The following is a 27,005-nucleotide window of genomic DNA, read 5'->3' as shown; positions in this document are numbered from 1 at the left end:
TTCCTATATCATTTAGTATTATAGGTACTCTTTGATGGAATGCAGGGAAGTATGGAGGTAGAGATGAATATGGTAGAGAATCCTAGTCATGAAGGGCAACCAGGGGATATTAGCAGAAGTGATGGAGCTTCTTGTTAGTGAAATAGCAAGGAGTACAGTTTCTCAATCAAATAGTGATGGGAGTTCAGGACTTTAAGGCTTAAGAAGACTGAAAAGAGGAGGCAGATTATAGCACTCTTTGAAAAGCAAAGTATTTTGATTTTGATCCTGGAGTTTATAAGTGAGTATATATGGTGAGAGAGAATGAAGGGAGTTGACATGATGAGCTTTGTATCTTAAGAAAATTACATTGCGAGCTTAGTGGACAATGCATTGGACTACATAAAGACTTTCTAATGTATTTAATATCTCCAACACTAATACTTATTTTTTATTTTGATTCATTTTAAATTTAAATATAAAATGAAACAAGAACTATTCTATGTTCACGATAAAATAAAAGAGGATTCAGAATAAAACTAAAAATTTGGATTTCTTTTAAATAAACCTACACTGTTTTCAAAGCAAAATAAATAAATAAATAAATAGATAATGTGAAGGGTTGGAATAAAATCAATAATACTTCAGCTGAAATAAAAAAGGTAACATACTAATCATGATCTCAGACAAAGCAAAAGCAAAAATGGATCTAACTAAAAGAGATAATCGAGGAAACTACATTTTGCTAAAGGGTATCAAAGACTTTAATGAAGTAAGATTAAAAAATTTTATAGCAAGCTTCTCTGATAGTTCTCATTTCTCAAATATATATAGCACTTAGTCATAATTATAAAACATAAAATCCATTCCCCAATTGATAAATGATCATGATATGTGAAAATAAATTTTTCAAAAGCAGAAATCAAAGCTATTATTTAGTCCTTATAGTCATATCCAACTTTCTCGGGCCTTTAAGGTCAGAAAATGAGTCATCCTGACTTCAGGCATACACTGTGCCTCCAGTTTACCCTACAAGCTATGTATAGAGTGAACAGTAAATTTTACCCTTTACATACATACATATATTTGAATTATTTTTCTGAGTCTTTAATAGCTGAGTTCATGGGTGAGGTCAACTTTCACAAAGATACTAAAGAAGGCCTCTTCTTAATCAGATCAAAATCTAGCCATTGGAAAGTATGCTTTGAGACTTTCTCAAATTGTAAACAGATACAAAGTCTTATCCTTCCTAATCTCATCAAGATACCTATCTCCATGCTCTGAAGGTCTTTAGCATAATGAAAGGACACCTCATTTTACTGGAATATCTGATTTCGGGTTCCCCTCCTCATCCTGAGTTGTCCTAACCTCTTTCTAGGTGGCCCCCTCCCATCCCAGGTTGTAGGAGGAACATACCCTTCTTTAATGGGACAAGTCAAAGGTGACATTTCAGATTCTGCCTTCTGATGGTCAAAACTATAAAATCCCCACTATAGAGCTCCATTTTCTTGGAGTTGGTTCTCTAGCTAGACCTCGCCCACATATATTTGTGTAATCTTCAACTGTTAACCTAATTGTTGCTTTTTTCTTTCAGCCAAAACTCTGGTAACATTTGAGCATGATTAGGACAAATTCTGGGAAAGTTACCACATATTTATTTTCATAGGCCAAAACTCAGTGAGGACCCCTCCTCATTTGCGGGGGGGACTCCTTCACATCAATTGTGTTGTAAAAGTTAGATTAGACTAGAAAAATGGAGTTACCAGACACCACCCCGCTTTGACAAGCTGTGATGGTCGCCACCAGATTTTTACTTGGAATCACAACTTTGAAAAGGGGTGCCTGTTTGTCTGTCCCCCTATTTCCTTGCTATAACCAGTTACTAGTTTGGTCAGGTCTATATTTCTCTAGGCTCATTCTGGAGATTGAATTCCACACATTTTGCAAAGGTTCTCTGGAAGGGAATCCCTAAAAATTGGACATGGGTCTAAAATCAATATTACCAGGACTGGTACAACTAAAAGATGGTCCTAAATTATGACTCCTACTGAATTTTTGTTGCCTAGTCTTAATTTGGCTTGATCTCAAAGAAATTAAAATCATACATGTCTAATTGGCAATCTCTGGTTTGTAGTTTCTGTTTTGCCTTTTTCTTTCTCCCATAAGCTTCCCTTTCCCCCATTTTCAGCTTTTTATTGCTGTAATCTGTTAGCAGGTTTCAGGTAGCCAGAAACCCATGACAAATTCCAGAACCCTCAAATAAAGGAGAGAATACTGCAAGCATAAAAAAGAAAACAATCCAAATACAAAGGAAACACAGTAAGACTCATAAAAGACCTATCAGCATCAACATGGAAGGATGGGGAGATCTGAAATAACATATATATCAGAGAGCAAAAGACCTGGGATTACAAACCAGAATGTACTACCCTACAAAATTCAGTATGTATTGTCAGGGAAAAAGATGGATATTCAATGAAATTGAGGATTTCCAGAATTTCCTGACACAAAACAAGAAGTGAACAGAGAATTCAATTGCCAAATACATGACTTCAGAGTTACATAAAAAAAAAAGTAAATGGAAACACCAAAAAAAAACAAATGTTGGTCAAGACAATCAAAATGTATACAACACTGAAAAGGGAAGATATAACACTTCTAATTCTTTAAAAATTTACTTCTCTTAGGATAATTAAAGAGTCAAATATTGAAGAGATTGGACTTAAAGGATATGGGCATAGTTGAGTCTTTTCTCTTCATTGAAGAGGTCCAAGATGACATCAATATGTTTGAGACAAAAAGCCCTGGTGAAAAGCAGAGATGTTAACTTTAAATTTAAGGGTCTCATTATACTTTGTCCCACTTTAATTCTGCTGTGCTGACAATGCACAGAATTTACTCTGATGAGGGCATCATAAACTGCCAGGTCATGAATCAGTGTCTCCCATAACTTACAATCATTTGTAGAATACTCAGGTGAAACCTCCAACGCCTCCCAGTACTTAACAGCCCTTTTAGATTCTTGTAGTTAATTAGATCAGGGTTTGACTTAATCCATGCTTCACTTAACAAGGGGTTAAGTACCTTAAGTGGGGGAGGGGGAAGTAAAGTGTAAAAGAAAGTAGGCCTTAGGGGAAGGGCACAAATAGTTTCAGAAATTATTTGACTTTGGATGATACTTTGGCTTATGAGTAGGACTGTGTGTCCTTGGAGGGTACTTGAAAAGGGGGTAAGGTTAAAAAAAATGATTATAATTATAATTTGATGTAATTTGAGACAATGATGCTTATCAAGCAATCAAGCTGTGATACTCTGATAACAATATGAGCTTATCAAGCAATCAAATAATCAAACTGTGATTGATGATACCTGATTAACAGTACTAGAGCCAGAAATGAAGACCAGGTGGAAAGGTACAAAGATTTATAATTTTAGAGGGAAAGCTGGGAGAGTGTGAACACTGAGTAAATAATATTCAATAGATTTGGCCCAAAGAGGGAATAAGACACATTCCCACTTGGATTTAAAAATTTGTCCTAGTCTTACAGGGAAGGGGTGAGGGTAGGGAAAAGAAAAAAATAAGGGAAGAAGAGACTGATAAAAGGGAAGACAAAGGTATAAGTGAAAATAAACTGAAAGTTAAATTTTAAAAGTCAAAGGGGAAAGGTAGTAAAAGTTTGGTGAGGAGGAATAAGAGAAAAGGAAAGAAAGATGTAAATGGAGAAAGACAGCATGAATGGAAATACAGAATGAGTAATCTTAACTGTAAATGTGAATGGGATGAATTGTCTCAAAATGGGAACCAAATGGCAGAATGGATTACAAACCAGAATCCTGCAATATGTTGTTTACAAGAAACACATTTGAAGCAGAGAGATTCAGACAGGGTAAAGATAAAAGGTTGGAAAAAAACAGATTATGCCTTAGCCAAAGAAAAAAAAAATCAGGAGTAACAATTTTGATCTCAGAAAAAATAAAAACAGAAGTCAATCTCATTAAAGGGATAAGGAAATTGCATCTTCTTAAAAGGCACCACTGGTAATGAAACAATATCATTACTAAACATGTATGCACCTAGTGATATGGCATCCAAATTCCTAGAGGAAAAGCTGAGTGAATTGCAAGGAAACATTGACAGGAAAACTTTAATAATGGGGGACCTCAATCTCACACTGAGAACTAGATAAATATAACAACAAAATAAACAAGAAGGAAGTTAAGAAGGAGAATGAAATCTTAGGAAATGTAGCTATGATAGACCTCTGGAGAAAACTTAATGGGGATAGAAAAGAATATACATTTTTCTTGGCAGAACATGACACTTTCAACAAAAGTGATTGTGTACTAGGGCACAAAAACCTTATAATCAAATGCAGAAAGGCAGAAATAAATAAGGTCTTCTCAGACCATAATGCAATAAAAATTGCATGTAATACAGGGAAAGATAAAGCAAAAATAAATGGAAATTAAATAATTTCATCTCAAATGATAGGTGGATCAGTAAATAATAGAAATAATCAATGATTATATGCAAGAAAACGATAATAATGAGACTTCATAACAAACTTTATGGGATGTAGCCAAAGCAGTTTTAAGGGGGAAAATTTATATCTCTAAATACTTATATCAATAAAATAGAGAAAGAAGAGATCAATGAATTGGGTATGCAACTAAAAAAAAGCTAGAAAAAGGACAAATTAAATATCTTAAATTAAAAACCAAATTAGAAATTCAGAAAATCAAGGAAGAGAGATTACTAAAATTGAAAGCAAGAAAACCACTGATCTCATAAATAAAACTAAGAATTGCTTTTATGAAAAAGTCAATAAAATAGGCAAACCTTTGGTTAATGTGATTAAAAGACAGAAAATAATGAAATTACAATGAGGAAGAAATTAAAGAGATAATTTGGAGCTACTTTGCTGAACTGTATGCCAATAAATTGGATAAACTGAGTGTAATGGATGAATATTTACAAAAATACAAACTGCCCAGGCTAACAAAAGAGGAAATAAATTACTTAAATAACCCTGTTTGAGAAAAATAAATTTAAGAAACCTTCAATAAACTCCCTATTAAAAAGTCTCCAGGTCCAGATGGATTTACAAGTGAATTCTACCAAACATTTAAGGAACAAGTAATTCCTATTCTACACAAACTAATTTTAAAAATAGGAGAAGAAGGAGTTCTGCCAAATTCCTTTTAGGATACCAATATGGTGCCAATACCTAAACCAGGAAGAATCAAAACAGACAAAGAAAATTATAGACTGTTCTCCCTAATGAATATCAATGCAAAAATCTTAAAATAAAATTTTAGCATTGAGACTACAGCAAGTTATTACTAGGATAATACAACATAATCAGGTAGGATTTAGACCAGGTAGGCAGGGATGGTTCAATATTAGGGAAACACTTAACTTATTTGAACATATCAGTAGCAAAACCAAAAGAAATCATATGATTATCTCAATAGATGTTGAAAAAGCCTTTGATAAACTACAACATCCATTCCTTTTAAAAGCAATTAGAGAGTATAGGAATAAATGGAGTTTTCCTTGAAATAATAAATAATATCTATCTAAAACCAACAATAAACAATACTATATGTAATGGGGATAAACTTGGAGCATTTCTATTAACATAAAGGGTGAAACAAGGAAGCCCATTATCACCATTACTATTCAATTTAGTATAAGAAATGCTAGCTATACCAATAAAAGGAAAAGAACTTGAAGGAATCAGAATTGGCAAGGAGGAAGCAAAGCTTTCAGTCTTTTCAGATGATATGATGGTAAACATAGAGAACCTGAGAAAATCATCTAAAATGGTAAACTTAGAGAACCCAAGAAAAATCATCTAAAGACCTCCTTGAAACAATAAACAAATTTAGCAAAGTAGCAGGATAAAAAATAAACCACATAAATCATCAGCATTTCTATATATATGAACTACGAAGCCCAAGAGCAAGAGAAAGAAAGAGAAATTCCATTTAAAATAACTATAAACATTAGGGGGCAAGATGGCACAGTGGAGTACCAGTACTGGAGTCAGGAGTAAATGAGTTCAAATCCCGCCTCAGACATTTAATAATTACCTAGCTGTGTGGCTTTGGGCAAGCCACTTAACCCCATTTGCCTTGCAAAAACTTTAAAATAAAAATAAAATAACTATAAACAACATTAAATACTTGAGATATACTTCCCAAGACAAACCCAGAAACTGTATGAACACAATTATAAAGCACTTCTCACGCAAATAAAGTCAGATCTAATAATTGGAAAAATGTCAAATGTTCATAGTAAGGTTGAGCTAAAATAATAAAAAAGGCAATTCTATCCAATTAAATTACTTATTCAGTGCCATACCAATCAAACTACCAAATAATTATTTTATTGAACTAGGAAAAATAGTAATAAAATTCATCTAGAGCAATAAAAGGTCAAGAATAGCAAAAAAGGGGGACAAAGCCAAGATAGCGACAGGAGAAGAATCTCTCTTAGGTGCTCTTGGTCAAAACTTATAAAATAAGGACTCTAATTAAATTTTCAAGAGACAGACCCCACAGAGGGATCCAGTGAGTCAGTGCTCCAGTCCAAGGTAACCTAGAAAATAGTGGAAAGGCTTGGCTCTATGAGGTTACAGGGGCAGCTGACAGAGTGAAGGAATTTCGGCCTCACAGCCCAGGGTGCCAGAACTGTGGTTCACGGCAGCGGGGGCAGTTTCCTGACCCTGCCAGAGAGCACCGGACACAACTTGGAAGCTCAGTGGGGGGCCTTTGCCAGAGTGAGTGTGTGAAGCCCAGCCCTCAGGGCACTCAGTGAGCAGCATGGCCACAGCAGCCCAGATCCAGGAACCAGAAGCAGGAGAAGCTAGTAAGCAGGATCCCCCAGACTTGAGTGCTGAGTCTAGGGAGGGGCATGGAGGTCTGTCCTCTGACCCTGGAACAGGACTCTGGGGCTCTGACCACATTCAGATCCTGATCACAGTCTAGACCCCCATAGAACAGCAGTGCCCCCCCACCTCAGCCCCATGGCAGAGGGGTACACTTGTGGTCATTAAAAGACCAGGAGGGAAGACAGAGCTTCACACACACACACACACACATACACACACTGAGATTCTTGTGGGGGGTGTCCCAATAATACTCAAAAGCTCAGGAATCACCCAAAGACCAAGCACAAACTGGGGAAATGAGTAAACACAGAAAAAAGAGGAACAACATTGAGAAATACTTTGTCTATGATCCCAAGAAAGATCAAAATACTCTATCTGAAGATGAGGAAGTACAAGCTCCTGCATCTAAAGACTCCAAGAAAAATAGAGATTGGGCTCAGGCTATGACAGAGCTCAAAAAAGATTTTGAAAATCAAGTGAGGGAGATAGGAGAAAAACTGGGAAAAGAAATGAGAGAGATGCAGGAAAAATATGAAAATGAAACCAGTAGCTTAATCAAGATAAAAAAAATGCTGAAGAAAATAACATGTTAAAAACCAGCATACGTCAAATGGATAAAACAGTTCAAAAAGTTATTGAGGAGAATGCTTTAAAAAGCAGAATTGGCAAGACAGAAAAAGAAATAAGAAAGCTCTCTGAGGAAAACAAATCCTTCAGGTGTAGATTGGAACTGAGGGAGGCTGCTGATTTTACAAGAAATCAAGACACAATACTTCAAAACCAAAAAGAATGAAAAATCAGAAGAAAATGTGAAACATCTCATTGAAAAAACAACTGATCTGGAAAACAAATTTGGGAAAGATAATTTAAAAATTATTGGGATACCTGAAAGTCATGATCAGGAAAAGAGCCTTGACATCATTTTAAAATAATTCTTACAGGAAAATTGCCCAGATATCCTAGAAACAGAGGGAAAAATAGAAATTGAGAGAATCCACCAAATCTCCCCTGGAAGGAGATCCAAAAAGCCAACCCCCAGGTAAATTACAGCCAAGTTTCAGAACTCCCAAGTCAAAGAGAAAATATTACAAGCAGCCAGAAGGACACAATTCAAATATAAAGGAGCTGCAGTCAAGATCTCACAGGACTTAGCAGCAACTAAATTAACAGCTCGTAGGGCTTGGAATATAATATTTCAGAAGACAAAAGAGCTCAGAATGCAATTGAGAATCAACTACCCAGCAAAACTGAATGTCCTCTTCCAGGGAAAAAGATGGGCTTTCAGTGAACCAGGGGAATTTCAAATGTTCCTGTTGAAATGGCCAGAGCTGAACACAGAATTTGATCTTCGGGTACAGGACTCAGGTGAAGCATAAAGACTGGAGGAGAAGGGTAAAATATGAGGGACTTAATGATGATGAAGTTCATGTATTCTGGCATCAAAAAATTATACTGATAATACTCATAGGAAACTTCTCATTTAATAGCAGGTAGAAGGAGCTTTTATGGATGAAGCACAGGAGAGAGCTGAGTTTGAAGATATAATGTATTGTAAAAATGGAATCAATGGCTAAAAGGGAAATGTTATCAGAGTAAGAGAAAGGAGAGGTAGAATAGGCTAAAATATTTCACATAAGATTTTTTTTAATTACAATGAGCTATTGCAATGATATAGAAGGGTGGAAGGCAAGGGGAATGAGGGAACCTTCGCTCTAATGAGAGGTGGCTCAGAGAGGAAACAGAATATATACTCAATGGGGTATAGACATCTAGAATAAGATAGAAGAAGAATGGGGGATGGGAGGGGGGATGTGAGTGATGGAGGAGAGGGTAGACCATGGGAAAGAGGGGTCAGATATAACATTTTCTTTTATACTTCTTGCAAGGGGCTGAGATTGGATGGCCTGTCTGGGACCACAGGGCCAGGTGGTAGGTGGGCTCAGGGCCTCTTGGCCCCAGGGCTGGTGATTAGTCTGCTGTGCCACTCTACCCTACAGTACATTTAAGAAGGGGGACAGAGTGAAAGGAGAGAGAAAATATAGTGTATGGTAGTGGGGAAGTATGAATGGAGGGAGTTGCAATCAGCAATGGCAACAGTGGAAATTTATGGAAGTAGCTTTCATGATGGACTTATCCTAAAGAATGTGATCCACCCATGACAGAGCTGGTGGTGTTGAAACACAGACTGAAGCACATTTATTATTATTATTATTATTATTATTATTATTATTATTGTTATTTGGGGGGTTGTGGGGTGGATGGGGTTGGGTGGCTTGTCCAGGTTGCACAGCTGGTGAGATTTGTTGGTTCTCTGGGGCTGGATTTGGACCTGGGTGCTCCTGACTCTGGGGCCGGTGCTCTGTCCACTGTGCCACCTGGCCGTGCCTACTATTATTATTATTATTATTATCATTGTATTTTATTTTGATTTGGGGGGGTTGCAGGGAAGTGGGGTTGGGGTGGCTTGCCCAGGGTCTCACAGCTGGTTATCTGGGGCTGGATTTGGGCTCTGGTGTGTCTGACTCCAGGGCTGGTGCTCCATCCAATGTGCCACTTAGCTGCCCCTATTATTATTATTATTATTATTATTATTATTATTATTATTATTATTATTATTATTATTATTTCCTCTTTACTTTATTACTCATGAGGGTCTATACTTTGGGGGAGGGGTATTATGTTTACTCTTAAGTGTCGGGGGTCGGCCCTGACCGCCTGGGTGGATAGGACCTCCCCGGGAGTGAGGTCAGACCAACCCAGAGAAGACACGGCTCCTTAAGGGGAGCAGTGGCTTCGCCTGGTTGGCCTGTGTCGCTTGCTGCAATCGGGTGGTAGGTTCTGCCCTCGGGGCGGATTGGGGTGGCAGCCCGGAAATAACTCCCTATATTAACCAGCGCCCTGAGCTATTCGGGGGATCCCTCTGCACCTAATAAAACACATGCCTCCTGAAGATGTGTCTGCCTGAGTCCCCCCTCGCTGATCCCCAGGGGAGGGAAAAACCGGGGACGCCTGAAGCAGTGCCCACTGAGGAGCTCACTCGGGGGTCCGGGGAAGAAGACCCCGGACACTTAAGCAAGAATATTTTAATAATGTATAAAAATATCATTTGTACAAAAAGAAAATAAATATAACAAAAAAGAAAAAAGAAAAACTCAAAAATTAACAAAAAAAGAAAAAAATAGCAAAAAAAACCTGATAAAAAAATGTAAAAGGTTTAGATCTGGGTCTACCAGATCTAAAACTATACTATAAAGCAGCAGTCATCAAAACTGCATAGTACTGGTTAAGAAATAGAGTAATGAATTAGGGTTAGGACAGGTTCAAAAGAAACTACAGTAAATGACTACAACAATCTACTGTTTGACAAACTCAATGACATCAACTTCTGCGATAAAAACTCACTATTTGATAAAAATTGTTGAGAAAACTAGAAAACAGTGTCGCAAAAACTAAGCATAGGCCCATATCTCACACTCTATACCAAAGTAAGGTCAGATTGGGTGCAGGATTTAAATATAAAGGATTGGGGGCGGCTAGGTGGTGCAGTGGATAAAGCACTGGCCCTGGAGTCAGGAGTCCCTGGGTTCAAATCCGGTCTCAGACACTTAATAATTACCTAGCCATGTGGCCTTGGGCAAGCCACTTAACCCCATTTGCCTTGCAAAAACCTAAAAAGAAAAAATCCATTTCATAAGGATGACAACACATTTAAAATAATGGACCAGGAAATAATCTATCTATGAGATCTATGGAAAGGGATAAATTTATGAGCAAACAAGAATTAGAGTACATTACAGATTGCAAAATGAGTGATTTTGAGTATGTTAAATTAAAAAGGTTTTGCACTAATAAAACCAATGCTACCAAAAGTAGAAGGAAAGCAGAAAGCGGGAAACAATCTTCACAACCAGGAATTCTGGTCTGTCTCATTTCTAAAATATAAAGAAAACTGCATCAAATTTATAAGGTTTACAACTCATTCCCCAAATGATAAATGGTCAAAGGATATGAATAGACAGTTTTCAAATGAAGAAATTAAAACTATATATAATCATGAAAAAATGCTCCAAATCATTATTGATTAGAGAAATGCAAATTAAAACAACAATGAGGTATCACCTCACACTTATCAGATTGGCCAAGATGAGAAAAAGGAAAAAATGATCAATGTTGGAGAGGTTGTGGGAGGGACATTGATGCATTGCTCTCTATTCTGGAGAGTCCATAGAGCAATAAAAATGTTCATTCCACTTGACTCAGCAAAAATATCATTACTAAATTCCAATTCTAGGCCAATATCCAAAAGAAATCATAAAAAAAATGGAAAAGTCCTACATCATGTTCCAAAATATTCATAGCAGCTTTTTTTTTTGTAGTGGCAATCAATTGGAAATTGAGGGGATGCCCTTCAATTGGGGAATGGTTAAACAAGTTATGGTACATGAATACTATGGAATATTATTGTGCTATAAAAAAGCATAAATAATTGTATTCTAGAAAAGCATCGAATGACTTAAGGAATCAGATGCTGAGCAAAGAGAATAGAACCAATAGAACAATGTACATATTAACAACATTGTGAGATGAAGAACCTTAATGGAAGTAGCACCTCTCAGCAGTTCAGAGAGCTAGGACAACCATATTAGACTGGCTATGAACAACATTATCCCCATACAGAGGAAGAAAGACAAAACAAAAAACAACCATTCTGAATTAGATGAACACATCATAAAAATTATCTCATTATATCTTTCTCTTAATCCTAATTCCTTATACAGAAAATGACTAATCTGTAAACATGTTTATCAAACATATACTACATACAACGCTAACCTGACGGTTGCTGAAGGGAGGGGGTTGGGAAAGGAGGGTGGAAGGAAATTTTGTAATTTAAAAATATACATGTGCATATGGATGAAAAAATAAAAATGCTACTCAAAAAAACCTTTTCGAATTTATTTGTAATATTTATATCAAAATTTGAATAAGAAAGAGATACTTGTCATTTTAGAAATTAAAGGGAAATACTTGTAGGAAATATGTTTAAATTTAGGGGGAAACTTTGTAAGATTCCTTTTCTGTGAAATTTTCATCTATAACCAATTCCTTGTAATACTAATGTAATATTAATAACAATTATGTCCAACTTACTGTGATTAATGAGATTTTAGGACCCTCAATATTTTTGAAGTTTTCATTATTAGATTTGCTGGCCCTTGGAAAGTCCTAAAATGGATTCTTTCAGAGAAACAGAGTCAAGCAGTTCAACATTTTAGATCTAAAATTAGTGATCTTGCTATTTTGATATAAGTCTGTTATCATGTCAGGGCCCCAAGATAAGATTCAATTCCTGAGGAATCTCTTTCTTTATAAGGTTAAAGTTAAGAATTTCTTTTTTTATTCTGTTTTTAAGAAACAAGATTTCAACATAGAAATGTTAGTGAAGAGTAATAATTCATGAGCTATCTTGTGTCCCCTTAATTTGGAAATGTGATTTTGGGTTATTTAATCTGGAATTAGAACACGTGTACCTGTACCACTATGGGTCTCAGTCCTGTACTCAAATACAGGAGAGGATTGTCCTGACCAACCAATAAGATTCTTTCTACCCCAACATTCTATGATTCTATAGGTATGGTTTTCAAATCTGATAAGCCAGACTCAGGAATCCTAAATCACTTACCTTTCCCAGTCAATGAGTGTAACAACTAATTTAAACTAAAATAATTATCAACTGGGAGCAAACAATTCAATTGCTATAATTATTTGAAAGGAATTTTCTTGAAAAGCAGTAACTGTAGTCATCCCAAACTATTTTAACCTAAACAAAATTTTCTCTATAGATCAGACATTCTACACTTCAATAAGTGGCATATATAAAAATGTATAATACATACTTCTATACATAAATGTCTGTATGCATATATATATATATAAATTTTTCAGCAAATGTTTTTTTCAAAATTAGAAAACTTAGAACTTCTAAACTTAAGTTTAGAAATTTAAGTTTCTAAAGTTTAGAAACTTTCTAAATTAGAGAAATCTAAGTATTAAGAAAGGGGTGTGAATACATTTAATACTCAAAGAAACTTATCAATTAGAGGAAAAACTGAGACAATTATCAACAAGAAAAACTGTAAAAATTCTTAAATTCTTGAAAAGTTTTTAAAACTACAAGTAAAACTTCACAAAAACAAAACCTATTTCAAAGAGAAGTTATTCACAACAAAAATAATTCTGTATAGCAAGTGATTTGCTTAAAAATGAATTATTGTAGATAATTCAGAAGGAATTGTACAATATATGCATAATGGGGGATAAGGGTAGCTGAGAGCTCTCTAAAAGGAAAAGCTCTTCATAGTTCTTTTGTTATATTAAAAAAAAGCAATTATCCTTCAACTTCCTTCATTCTACCTTATCTTAAACACTTCAATCAAATCACCAAGAAAATACAGTCAAATCAACCTTAATGGACTTGCTTATTCCATCAGAGACAATTTTAGCATATCTGTGACAGAGAATACAATCTGTATCCAGAGAAAGAACTGTGGACTTTAAACAAAGACCAAAGACTACTACCTTCAATTAAAAAAAAAATGTCTTATGTACTACATAATTTTGCTACCTCTAATATTTTATGTTTTCCTCAAGGATATGATTTTTCTCTCAACACATTCAATTTTGATCAATTTATAGCATGGAAATAATGTAAAGATTATCAAACTGCCTTCTGTGGGGAGGGAAGGAAGGTAGGGATTGTAAAATTCAAAACCTTACAAAAAATGAAAGGTAGAAACTACTATTGTATATAATTGGAAAATAAATAAAATATTTTTAAAGAAAAGATTCTGTGTTAATAAGCAAAAAATAAATATAATCAAAAATCTCAAACAATTCAAAAACCTGAAGAGAAAAAACCTTTTCCCTTTCCTTCTATTCTCAATTTGCTACAAAAGGCCTGGATAAAAACAGTTCTATTTTACTTCTAAATTCTCTAAAGTGAGAATGATATGTCTGGTCATGTGTGTGTGTCACAACACAATTACCTTTAAACAATGCTATGTGAAGGTCCTGCATATAACAGCAGAAACTGTATTAGCTCTGTCAGAAGGACAAACTTGGGGCAGCTAGATGGTGCAGTGGTTAGAGCACTGGCCCTGAAGTCAGGAGTACCTGAGTTCAAATCTGGCCTCAGACACTTAATAATTACCTAGCTATGTGGCCTTGGGCAAGCCACTTAACCCCATTTGCCTTGCAAAAACCTAAAAAAAAAAAAAAAAAAAGGACAAATTGGATAAATGACTAAATGACTGTTCTGCCTATGTGCCTATGTGCATATTTAAATGGGAAACACATTGCTATTAAAAGCAACAAATACAATCCTTATGTTAAAAGAACAAAGATCACAGGAAAACATTTTTCTGAGGAAAAATAGCCTAATTTTTGAAGAAAAGTCAGAGCATTATAGGTAAACCAGGCTTTATACTAAAATTCCAAATAAATTATGCAGGAGCCAAATTTTTCAAAAAATTTATTTCCTGGGACAGAGCCAAGATGGTAGCATGAAGGCAGGAATTCCCAGAAACTCGTTCCTCAAAAGACTCCAAAAGCCAGCAAATTATGACTCTAGCCAAAATTTAGAGGGCCAGAACCCACAGAAAGACTGAGTGATACAATTTCCCAGTCCAATAGAAGTTCCAAGAGAGAGGTCTGTCTCACCAGGTCTGGGGGTTGGAAAAATTTGCAGCCACAGGGCAGCACAGCACAGCCCAGGGATCATCGGGAACAGCTTGAAGGGGTGATGAGAGAACTCTGCCACAACAGAGTCAATGAGGAGTGAGCTCTGACCTCAGAGCAGTTCTGCAGTGAGAACTTGTAGCAGGAATAGGGGAAGTCAGCCTGCACCTCCAGACTGAATCCCACAGATGGTAAGGGGGTCAGGGGAGACTGCAGAAGTGTCTCTGCTCTCCCTGGGGCAGGACTCTGCTGTTTGCCCACACTCAGATCCAGGTTGCAGTTTGGGCTTCCATACCACATTAGCCAAGTAGGGACCCTCCTCACAGCTCCAGAGCAGAGAGTAGAGCCTGTGGTCATTCACATATCAAAGCGCAGGCAAGAAAGCAGTCAGAACTTCTTATAAGACCTTGGAGAAATTAAGCTCCCAGTAGGGTGTCCCAAAAATCCCCCCAAAGCCTTGGAAATGTGGTAAATCAGTCATGGGCTGAGAAAATGAGCAAACAAAAGAAAAAGAAGAATCTTATCATACAAAATTACTTGGGTCCCAATTACTTGAGAAAATTCAGAAGATGGCAAAATTGATGCTTCTGTATCCAAAACCTCCAAAAGAAATAGAAAATGGGCAAAGGCTATGGATGAGCTCAAAAAAGACTTTGAAAAGCAATTAAGGGAGGTAGAGGAAAAAGTGGGAGGAGAAATGAGAGCAATGTAGATAAATCACGAAAACCAAATCAGCAGCTTGGTGAAAGAAACACAAAAAAATACTGAAGAAAATAATATTTTAAAAAGCAGTTTAGGCCAAATGGAAAAAGCAACACAAAAGGCAAATGAGGAGAAGGATGCCTTAAAAAGCAGAACTGACCAGCTGGACAAGGAGATAAAAAAAATCTCTGAAGAAAATAACTCCTTCAAATGCAGATCGATGACTTTGTGAGAAATCAGGAAGAAATAAAACTTTTCCAAAAAATTCAAAAATTAGAAGAAAATGTGAAATATCTCATTCGGAAAAAAACTGACCTTGAAAACAGATCCAAAAGAGATAATTTAAAAATTATTGGGCTCCCTGAAAGTCATGACCAGGAAAAGAGCCTAGCAAAATTGCCCTGAGATCCTAGAAGCAGAGGGTAAAATAGAAATTGAGGGAATTCACCAGTCCCCTCTTGAAAGAGATCACAAAATAAAAACTTCCAGGAATATTATGGCCAAATTCCAAAACTCCCAAGTCAAAGAGAAAATACTAAAAGCTGCCAGAAACACACAATTTAACTAACATAGCTCTATAGTCAGGATTACATATTAAGGGATTGTAGGGTTTGGAATATGATATTCTGGAAGGTTTATAATTGAGAATCAACTACCCAGAAAAACTGAACATCTTCTTTCAGGGGAAAAGATGGACTTTCAATGAAACAGGACTTTCAAACTTTCCTACTGAAACAACCAGAGCTAAACAGAAAGTTTGATCTCCAAGTACTAGACTCAGGCGAACCATAAAAGGGGATGGATGAGAAGGACTATGAGGAACTATTTGTATTCCTTCATGGGAAGAAGATACTGGTAACTCATATGAATATTCTCATAAGAGCAGTTAGAAAGAACATATATGGACAAGGCACAGGAAGGAGCTGAATATAATGGTATAATATAGTAAAAAGATGGAGTCAATGGGGGATAAAGGAAAATACTGGGAGGGAGAGAGAGAGGAAGAAGGGGCTAAGATATTTCTCATAAGAGTCAAGAAAAATTTTTTCAATGGAGTGGAATGGGAAAAGGTGAGGGGAAATGAGTGAGCCTTCATTCTCATCAGAAATGGCTCAGAGAGGAAATAACATATACACTTAATAGGGCATAGAAATCTATCTTACCCTAAAGAAAAATAAGAAGAAAGGGATGGAATAAGGGGGGAATGGGAGGAGGGAAGGTGGGGGTAGGTGAAAGAAGAGAGGGAAGATCGTGGGAGAGGGTACTCAGGTGCAACATACTTTTGAATAGGGACAGGGTGAAAGGAAAGAGAGAACAGAATAAATGAGAGTAGAAAAGTATAGAGAGGAGGGAAATACAGCTAGTAATAGCAACTGTAGGAAAAATAATGAATCAAATTCTTTGGTCAACTTATGTATGACAAAGGCAACTTATCCCAAAGACAGAGCCACTGGAATCTGAACATAGATTGAAGTATATTTTTTTTTCCTCTCTCACTATTCTTGAGGTGTCTCAACTTCTGGGGGGGTATGTTTACTTTCATAACAAGATTACTATAATAATATAAAACAACCCCCCAAAAAGATTAAAAAAACTTATCATGTAAAAAAAGTTATTTCCCCCCCCCCCCACTAGCTGTACTCCTTGAACTAGAACCCATAATAATCATTCCCCTAGAAAACCAGGAAATCAATCATCCATTCATTATTCAGCATTGGTATTCATAACTGGCTAGAATCCTCAATACCTCTGCCCCCTCTTACTCCAAGGTTGGAGGGTGGCACAAACTCCTCTCAAAGTCTGTATTTAAATAAGGTGCCCTGGTCAGCCATCTTTTCATTTCCTACCAGCTACACTCCTTAGACAGGATTCCACCTAGTGCCATTGCTTTCCTTACTTCCCTTTTGTCTTTTCCCAGTAGATGTTAAGCTCCTTGAAGGCAAGGACTTAGCCTTCATAGTAGAAGCTGAATAAATGTTTCTTTATTGGCTAGCTTTTAAAGCAATGAGGGAACTCATCACTCAGAGAACCATATAGTAATTTGTCCACAGAGCAAAATAATTTATCTTTTGTTATATTTAGCTCCTAAGACTGGAATTTTACAAACTGAATTTTTTAAGATTAATCACATCTCTAATATCAAATTATCTCATGAATGACAAATGGAATCATGCAAAATTTCTAACCTTTTCAGACGCTACAAAGTGTGTAGCAATTCCTCCTTTTTGTACATCTCTACCTTTCAATCTGAATCCTGTGAGTGCAAGGAAGTAGCCAAGTTTTCCTGGAAGCCGAGGTAGAAAATAACCTCCACCCACATCAGGGAAAAGTCCTGCAATTTGATAAAATTTTTAAAAATTAAAATTGATTCAAATGAAACAGATGAGAAACACTCATCCATATGATTAAATATTATACTTTAATCAATTATAATAAAAATAAACTGGAAATGATTAAACTATCCATGTATGATGGGTAAAAATGCACACATACAGGATTTTTCATGAGCTCAATTAGAAGGCACACAAATTCCAAATTCTAAATTTGTTAACTGTGGTCTCTTTTTAAACCACAGATCTGACTGACCATGTCACACTCTTCATCAAGAAACTCCAGTGACTCCCAATTAGTTCTAGAATAAGACCTCCAAATACTGTTTAACCTTTCACATCTAACCAACCTAGTCCATTTGCTTTTCTCTGTATAAGACCTTCAGTTTCTCATCTCTGTGTACTACCCAAGTGGTCCTCCATTAAACTCCTTTTCTCTTAAAATCTGCACTGAAATAACTTTACATATATTTTGTATATATTGTATTTGTACATATTTTGCATTGACTAAACAATGTTCCTGTTGTTTACTCCCAAAGGAATGCAAATTCCTGGAGGGCAGGAATTCCCCATTTGTATTTGTATCCCAGCACCTAGTATAATGTTTGGTATTTTTTTTTTTAGGTTTTTGCAGGGCAAATGGGGTTAAGTAGCTTGCCCAAGGCCACACAGCTAGGTTATTATTAAGTGCCTGAGACCAGATTTGAACTCAGGTACTCCTGACTCCAAGGCCAGTGCTTTATCCACTACGCCGCCTAGCCGCCCCTATCCAGTAGATATTTAATGAATGCATCTGGATAGAGTATGGGAAATAAGGAATTCCTGATTTCAAATACAAGGTAAATTGCTTAATTTCTGACTCCATAAAATAATATTAGCATCGATGCCCCAGAGATGTTATAAGGAATAAATGATGTTCCTTATATTTATAGAAATACATGTATTTAATGTATGTGAAACTCTTTGCAAACCCTAGAATGTTACATATTTTTAAAATTCTGAAATTACATCATTAATTTTTACATATTATTTACAGTGATTTTTAAGATGATTAATAGTAGCTTTCTTATTAACATTTAACCAAGCATTTATATACCATATTATCCATAAATCAATTACAATCTAAAAAAATCTCCTGGTCATTTTCCAGTAATAAATGAAGATAGTACACTTGACAGATTATGCAAGGGATCATTGTAATCACTTGCTTTATGGTGCTTAGTTATATACTGAATAAATCAGGGCTCATTAGCTTTATAGTACTATTACTATAGCCTCATTCAGGGGACTCATAGTAAGCATGTTTGTAAACACTTAAATGATATTTGGCTTCCTCTGGATTATACCTTTAAATGTACATGAATAAATACAAACTGACTTAAAAATCTCTAATTCTGTCAGATTGCTCCAAACAGTTACAAATTTGATATTTACATTCATTGTTTTTTTTTTACTACTTACTAACCTCAGTTTCCAAATCTGTAAAGTGGTATTCCAACACTTGTGCTAGGTAGCACTTTGAAAGTAGTAATTAATAAGTAATAAAATAACTTACTTAAATGATGCATATCCTAAACAATATAGTTGGATATATCTTCAAATATGATAAGTTAGATGTTACAGATGCAACTCAACCCCATCTACTAAGTCTAGCATCAATTTTACTAACCTATACAGAATGGGTTATAAATTTGATGTAAATTAAGATAAAATTAACTTCATTATAATTTTATGCTAACTATTGTTTTCTAAATCTCAGAATACTAACAATCTATAGCAGTTTATTTTGAACACATTTGAACAACTAGAAGATCATGCTCTTCAAATATCCTATATAATTCAAGAAGCAAGCTCTTCATCTACCTGTTCCTGAATTCTGTGCCTAACAATGAAAAGATATTCTCTTTTTAATTCAAAACAATGTTTACTACTAAAAATCTTTTATCTCAGATCTTCAATAATATATTTGTGCCTTAATACCATTAAGATGTACTTTATTGTCTACACAAATTGTTTTTAACAGAAAACTATTTAAATATTTTCAATCTGGCTTTATTTTTATTCATTTTCAATTCATCTTTCATTTCTTTTACATGACAATTATTTCAACAATTTTCCCATAATTTGAAATATATTACGAGAAGACAATACCAAAAAGTCAAAACTGAGATTCATTTTACCTATTGCTGTTTCCGGCATAGCAAAAAGAGTTTTCTCTGTAGCCACTCGGAAATGCCCATGAACTGACAGACCAACACCCTGAAAAAAAGAACAAGATATTTTTTATGCTTTAAAATTAATCACATTTAAAACAAAAACAAGACCACAAAATTACATTAATAAGTTCAGAAAAATATTTGGGAAAAATATAGTATTCACTTGTGCTACATACTATCATAGCTATTTTATTATGATAATACCTCCAAAAAAAAGCATAGCCTGGAAAGGACTTACAATTTAAAAATATGTTTCTAAACACATTCAAGCAAGCATTACTTAGAGATGGAAAAAACAGTGGAAACACCTCCCGTTAATATAGGAAAAGACAACAATGCCTTTGATTTTTTTCTATTTGTAAAATAAAATATTGACTTATCCCTAGAAATATTAGCTACAGTAATTGGCCAAGAAAAAGAAATTAAAGGCAGGTAATGGCAAAATGATACAAAATCATAGCTATTTGCAGAGAAGATGGATTATGGAATAGACATTCCAAGGGCATATTGTTTTTTTTAATTTATTTATTTTCATCCATATGCACATGCATATTTCCAAGTTGCAAAATTTTCCTCCATGCTTCCCACCTCCTTTCCCCTCAGCAGGGAACAGTCAGGTTAGCATTTTACATACATATTTTGTTAAAAATGTTTACAAATTAGTAAATTTTGGCATGAGGAATTAGGATTAAGGGAAAGACATATACAAGGAATAATTGTATAAAGTTTTCATCAGATTTGGAAGGGTGGCTTTTTTTTCTGTGTTTTGTTTTCTTTTTCTTCCTCTTGTTAGGGATGTCATAGTCCATAACCAGTCAAATGCAGTTGTCCTAGCTCTCTGGACTGCCTAGAAGAGCTGCTTCCATCAGGATTGTTCATCTCACAATGCTGTTGATGTGTATATCGTTCTCTAGGTTCTACTCCCTTTGCTCAGCATCAGTTCCTATAATTAACTCAATGCTTCTCTAGAGTCCAACCGTTTAAGGTTTCTTTTTTTTTAAAATTTAATGTTTATTTATTCTCATTTTGTACAAATAATGTTTTTTATACATTAATAAAATATTCTTGTTTAAGAGTAAACAAAATACCCCTCCCCCCCAAAAAATAGACTCGCTTGAGCAATAAAGTAAAGGGGAGAGAAAAAAATTAAAATTAAAAAAATTAGTAATAATTGTAGGTATGGCCAGGTGGCGCAATGGATGGAGCACGAGCCCTGGAGCCAGGAGCACCTGAGCCCATATCCGGCCCCCATACACCCAATAATCACTCGTAGAATGCTAATATTCCATAGTATTCATGCACCATAACTTGTTTAGCCATTCCCCAATTGACCGGCATCCCCTCAATTTCCAATTGTTTATCACTACAAAAAGAGCTGTTATGAATATTTTGGAACATGTAAGACTTTTCAGCTTTTTTTATTTCTTCTGGATATAGACATAGAATTGGGTATGAACAGTTTTATTGCTCATTAGGCATAGTTCCATATTGCTCTCCAGAAAGGTTGGATTCATTCACAACTCTATCAACAATGCATCAATGTCCCAATCCTCCCACAAGTTCTCTAACATTAATCATTTTCCCTCTTTCCATCCTGGCTAATCTAATAGGTATGAGCTAATACCTCATTTTTCATTTGTATTTCTCTATTCAATAGTGATTTGGGGCATTTTTTTCATATGATTATAAATAGCTTTAATTTCTCCATTTCAAAACTCTCTGTTCATATCCTTTGACTATTTACCAATTGGGGAATGACTTGTGATCTTATAAATATGATGCAATTCTCTACATATTTTAGAAATGAGACCTTTATCAGAACTCCCAGTTGTGAAGATCGTTTCCCAGCTTTCTGCCTTCTAATTTTGGCAGCATTGATTTAGTAGTACAAAAGCTTTTTAATTTAATATAGTCAAAATCATTCATTTTGCAGTTTATAATGTGTTCCAATTCTTGATGATCATAAATTCATCCCTTTTCCATAAATCAGAGTATTTTTTTGTCTATTAATTTATCAAAAGTATTGCTCTTTATGTCTAAATCCTGTACCCATTTTGACCTTATTTTGGTATAGGGTGTGAGATGTGGATCTATGCCTAGATTTTGCCATATTATTTTCCAGTTTTCTCAATAATTTTTGTCAAATACTGAGTTCTTATCACAAAAGCTGATATCTTTGGGTTTGTCAAATAGTAGATTGCTATATCATTTTCTTTTGAACCTATCCTAATCCCCCGCTCCATTACTCTATCTCTTAACCAGTACTAGGCAGTTTTGATGACTGCTGCTTTATAGTATAGTTTTAGATTTACATTTTTATTCATCAGTTCCCTTGCTATAATTGCCCTTTTGTTGCTCCAGATGAATTTCATTACTATTTTTTCTAGCTCAGTAGTTATTTGGTAGTTTGATTGCTATGGCACTGAATAAGTAATTTAATTTGGGTAGAATTGTCATTTTTATTATTTTAGCTTGACCTAACTATGAGCATTTGACATTTTTCCAATTATTTAGATCTGACTTTATTTGGGTGAGAAGTGCTTTATAATTGTGCTCTTAAAGTTTCTGTGTGTGTGTGTGTGCGTGTGTGTGTATGAATACTGACGATTTATGTGAGTATTTTATATCTTGCTACTTTGCTGAATTTGCTAATTGTTGTTTCAAGGAGTTTTTTAGATGATGTTCTCAGGTTCTCTAGGTATACATTGTATCATCTTCAAAAAGTGAAAGTTTTGCTTCCTCATAATCAATTCTGATTCCTTCAATTTCTTTTTCTTCTCTTACTGCTAATGCTAGAATTTTTAAATACCATATTGAATAGTAATGGTGATAATGGGCATTCTTCTTTCACCCCTGATTTTGCTGAAAATGCTCTGAGTTTATTCCCATTAAATGCAGTATTTGTTGACGGTTTTAGATAGATACTATTTATTATTTTTAGGAAGACTTCATTTATTTGCAAACTTTTAGTGTTTTTAATAGGAATGGATGTTGCATTTTAACAAAGGCTTTTTTCATCATCTATTGAGATAATCATATGATTTCTGTTGGTTTTGCTGATATGTTCAAATGAGTTGAATGATTTTCTAATGTTGAATCATCCCTGCCTGCCTGGTATAAATCCAATCTGATCATGGTGTATGATCCTGGTGATAACTTACTGTAGTCCCATTGCTAAGAATTTATTTATTCATTTATTTACCTATTTATTTAAGATTTTTGCATCAATATTCATTAGGGAAATTAGTCCATAATTTTCCTTGTCTATTTGAATCTTCCTGGTTTAGGTATCAGTATCAAGTTTGTACCATAAAAGAAATTTGGCAGAATTCCATCCTCTTCTATTTTTTTAAAATAGTTTAAGTAGAAGAGGAATTACTTGTTCCTTAAATGTTTGAGAGAATTCACTTACAAATCCATCTGGACTTGGAGATGTTTTCTTAGGGAGTTTATTAATAGTTTCTTCAATTTCTTTTTTTCTGAAATGGGGTTATTTAAGTAATTTATTTCCCCTTCTCTTAAGCTGGGCAGTTTGTATTTTTGTAAATATTCATGCATTTCACTCATGTTATCCATTTTATTGGCATACAGTTCAGCAAAGTAGCTCCAAATTATCTTTTTAATTTTCATCTCATTGGTGGTTAGTCCACCCTCTTTATTTTTGATACTAGCAATTTGGTTATCTTCTTTCTTGCTTTTAATCAGATTAATCAAAAGTTTGTCTATTTTATTGGCTTTTTTGTAAAACTCAGTTTTACTCATGAGATCAGTGGTTTTTTTGCTATCAATTTTATTAATCTCTCTTGATTTTCAGAATTTCTAATTTGGTATTAAATTGGGGATGTTTAATTTGTTCTTATTCTAGCTTTTTTAGTTGCATACCCAATTTATCAATCTCCTCTTTCTCTATTTTATTCATATAACTATTTAGAGATATAAGGTTTCCCCTCAAAAATGCCTTGGCTGCATCCTATAGATTTTGGTATGATGTCTCATTATTATCATTTTCTTGGATATAATTACTGATTATTTCTATTATTTGCTGTTTGATCTACCCATTATTTAAAATGTTACTTATTTTCCAATTAGTTTTTGGTTTATCTCTCCCTGACCCTTTATTACATGTAATTTTTATTGCATCATGGTCTGAGAAGTATTTATTATTTCTGCCTTTCTGCATTTTATTATAAGGTTTTTGTGCCCTAGGATATGGTCAATTTTGGTGAAAGTGCCATGTTCTGCCAAGAAAAAGGTATATTCTTTTCTATCCCCATTAAGTTTTCTCCAGGGATCTACCATATCTAAGTATTCTAAGATTTCATTCACCTTCTTAACTTCCTTGTTTATTTTGTTTAGATTTATCTAGTTCTGAGAGAGGGAAATTGAAGTCTTCCATTACTAAAGTTTTGCTGTCTATTTTCCTTTGTAATTCACTCAGCTTTTCCTTTAGGAATCTAGATGCTATAGCACTAAGTACATTCATGTTTAGTAATGATATAGTTTCATTACCAATGGTGCCTTTTAAGAAGATGTAGTTTCCTTCAATCAGATTGATTTTTTCTTTTATTTTTTCTGAGATTAGAATAGCTACTCCTGATTTTAATTTCAGCCGAGGCATAATCTATTTTGCTCCAACCTTTTACGTTTATCCTGTGTTCATCTTTTTGCTTCAAATGTGTTTCTTGTAAACAACATATTGTAGGATTTTGGTTTTTAATCCAATCTGCAACTCAGTTATGTCTTATGGGACAGTTTATCTTATTCACATTTATAGTAAAGCTTACTAATTCTATATTTCTTCCCGCTATCTTTCTCCATTTATATTTATCTCTTTCCTTTTCTTATTCCTCCTCACCAAACTTTTAAGAGCTTTCCCCTTTAACTTTTCTTTTAAAAATTTAACTTTCTGTCTATTTTCAATATACCTTTCCCTTCTATCAGTCCCTTCTTCCCTTATCTTTCCCTTTCCCAGTCTGCCCCCCCCCCCCACTTCCCTGCAGATTTAAGTTAGATTTTTAAAACCTGTGGGAATGTAACTTATTCCCTAATTGGGCTAAATCTATTCAATAGAATTTACTCAGCATTCACATTCTCCCTTCTTTTCCCCTAAAATTATAAATCTTTGTGCCTCTTCCCTTGGTGTTATAATTCTAATATTATTAATCAGATCTCATCAATCACACTTTGATTATCTGATTGCTTGATAAGCACCTATTGTTATCAAGATATCACAGATTGTTTACTTGATTGTTTGATAAGCAGCATTGACTCAAACTGCATCAAATTGTAATTATAATTTACCTTACCCCCTTTTTCAAGTACACACAATCTTCCTCACAAGCCAAAGTATCATCCAAAGCCATGTCATTTCTTGAATTATTAGTGCTCCTCCCCCCAGGCCTATTTTCTTTCACACTTTACCTCCCTCCTTCCCTACTCAGGATACTTAATACCTTGTTAAGTGAAGCAAAGTCAATCTCCCACTTTCCTCTCACCCACCCACCCAGGACTTAACCCATTGTTAAGTGAAGCACCCATTAAGTCAAAACCTGATCTAATTAACTCTAAGAATCTTAAAGATCTCTAAGTACTCAGGAGGCTCTGGAGATCTTACCTGAGAGCCTCCCAAATGATTATAAGTTACAGAGACACTGACTCAGGTCATTCCAGTTTATGATGCCCTCATTAGACAAGATGCTAAGTACAGTGGGATTAATGCAAGTAAAAAAATAATGAAACACAACTCTAAAGTTAACCCCCCCCCCCATTTTTCTTCAGGGCTTTTTGACTCAACATTTCTTTTGTTTTGGTTTTTCCTTAATCTTTTCATTTACTTTTTTTTAATACAACTCTTCCATCATATATTTTGCAAATGAACTCCTCTGTTCAGTTCTAATCTTTGTGTCAGGAAATTCTTGAAGTCCTGGATTTTGTTGAACATTCATCTTTATCCCCTGACAGTATATGATGAATTTTGCAGGGTAGTACATTCTGGATTGTAATTCCAGGTCTTTTGTCCTCCAAAATATGCTATTCCAGGTCTTCTGATCCTTCAGTATTGAGGCTGATAGGTCCTGTGTGAGGCTGATTCTGTTTTCTTTATATCTGAATTGTTTTATTTTTGTGGCTTGCAATATTCTCTCCTTTATTTGAGAGTTCTGGAACTTAGCTATCACAGCCCTTGGAGTTGTTAATCCTGGGGTCACTTTCTTGAGGGGTTCCATGGATTCTTTCAATGGTTATATTGTTATCTCATCCTAGTAGATTTGGACAGTTTTCTCTTAAAATTTCCTGCATGTTTTCCAGGTTATTTTCTTGGTCCAGGCTTCCTGATTTGTAGATTATCTCTCCTGGATCTATTTTCCAAGTCATTTTCCCCCTAAAATGTACTTTACATTTTCTTCAATTTTTTTCAGCCTTTTTATGTTGTTTGATGGATTCTTGTAGTCTTTTAGCTGTGTTGGTTTCTATTTGTTCAATTCTAATTTTTAGGGTTTTATTTTCTTCACTTAGCTTCTATTTTTTGTTTTTCTAGTTGATTATTTTTACTTTTTTTTTAGATTTTTTTTTCACAGCAAAGGGTTTAAGTGGCTTGCCCAAGGCCACATGGCTAGGTAATTATTAACTGTTTGAGGTTGGATTTGAACCCAGGGACTTCTGACTCCCAAGGCCGGTGCTCTATTCACTGCACCACCTAGCTGCCCTGATTATTTTTACTTTTAAAAGAATTGATTTCTTGGGTCAACTTTTCATAATTTTCCTGCATGACTTTCATTTCTCTATTCCATTTTTCTTCTTCCTCTCTTCTTTGGTTTTTAAATTTTTTTTAAGCTCTTCAATGAATTTTTGTATTTGAGTCCAATTTATAAACTGTTTTGATACTTCTGTGATTTTTTTTCACTGCTATCTTCTTCAGACATGGCATTGCTTTCATCTTTGTCCGTAATTTTCTATAGTGAGTGGTATTTTAGCTTTTTTGTTCAACTTTGCTGTTTTAGCTCACTAAAAACTCTGCTCCTGGGGTACAGGAGTATAGATCCAATCTTTTTTTTGCCTGGGGCTAGGGTCTGATCCCTGGCTTGCCTTTGGTCAAGATATTACCTATGCTGTCCAGGTCTTGCCTTTGCAGAGGTTTAGGTTTTTTT

The 27,005-nt window shown here is 34.9% G+C and overlaps 1 protein-coding gene across 2 annotated transcripts in view; it reads right to left on the bottom strand.

Annotated features, from left to right (window-relative positions):
• The window catches only part of HIBCH (3-hydroxyisobutyryl-CoA hydrolase), a 118,481-nt gene that overhangs the window by 33,943 nt on the left and 57,533 nt on the right, over nucleotides 1–27,005 (bottom strand). For both annotated transcript variants that reach the window (XM_074215501.1, XM_074215500.1), the window contains exons 7-8: nucleotides 19,825–19,903; nucleotides 17,501–17,646 (exon numbers count right to left, since the gene is read on the bottom strand). In XM_074215501.1, coding sequence (XP_074071602.1) covers nucleotides 17,501–17,646; nucleotides 19,825–19,903 — 225 coding nt within the window. The remainder of the gene's footprint in view (nucleotides 1–17,500; nucleotides 17,647–19,824; nucleotides 19,904–27,005) is intronic.

Source organism: Macrotis lagotis, chromosome 1 (genome assembly GCF_037893015.1).
Source record: "Macrotis lagotis isolate mMagLag1 chromosome 1, bilby.v1.9.chrom.fasta, whole genome shotgun sequence".
NCBI lineage: Eukaryota > Metazoa > Chordata > Mammalia > Peramelemorphia > Peramelidae > Macrotis > Macrotis lagotis.
This window is presented reverse-complemented; position numbering and strand designations above follow the sequence as displayed.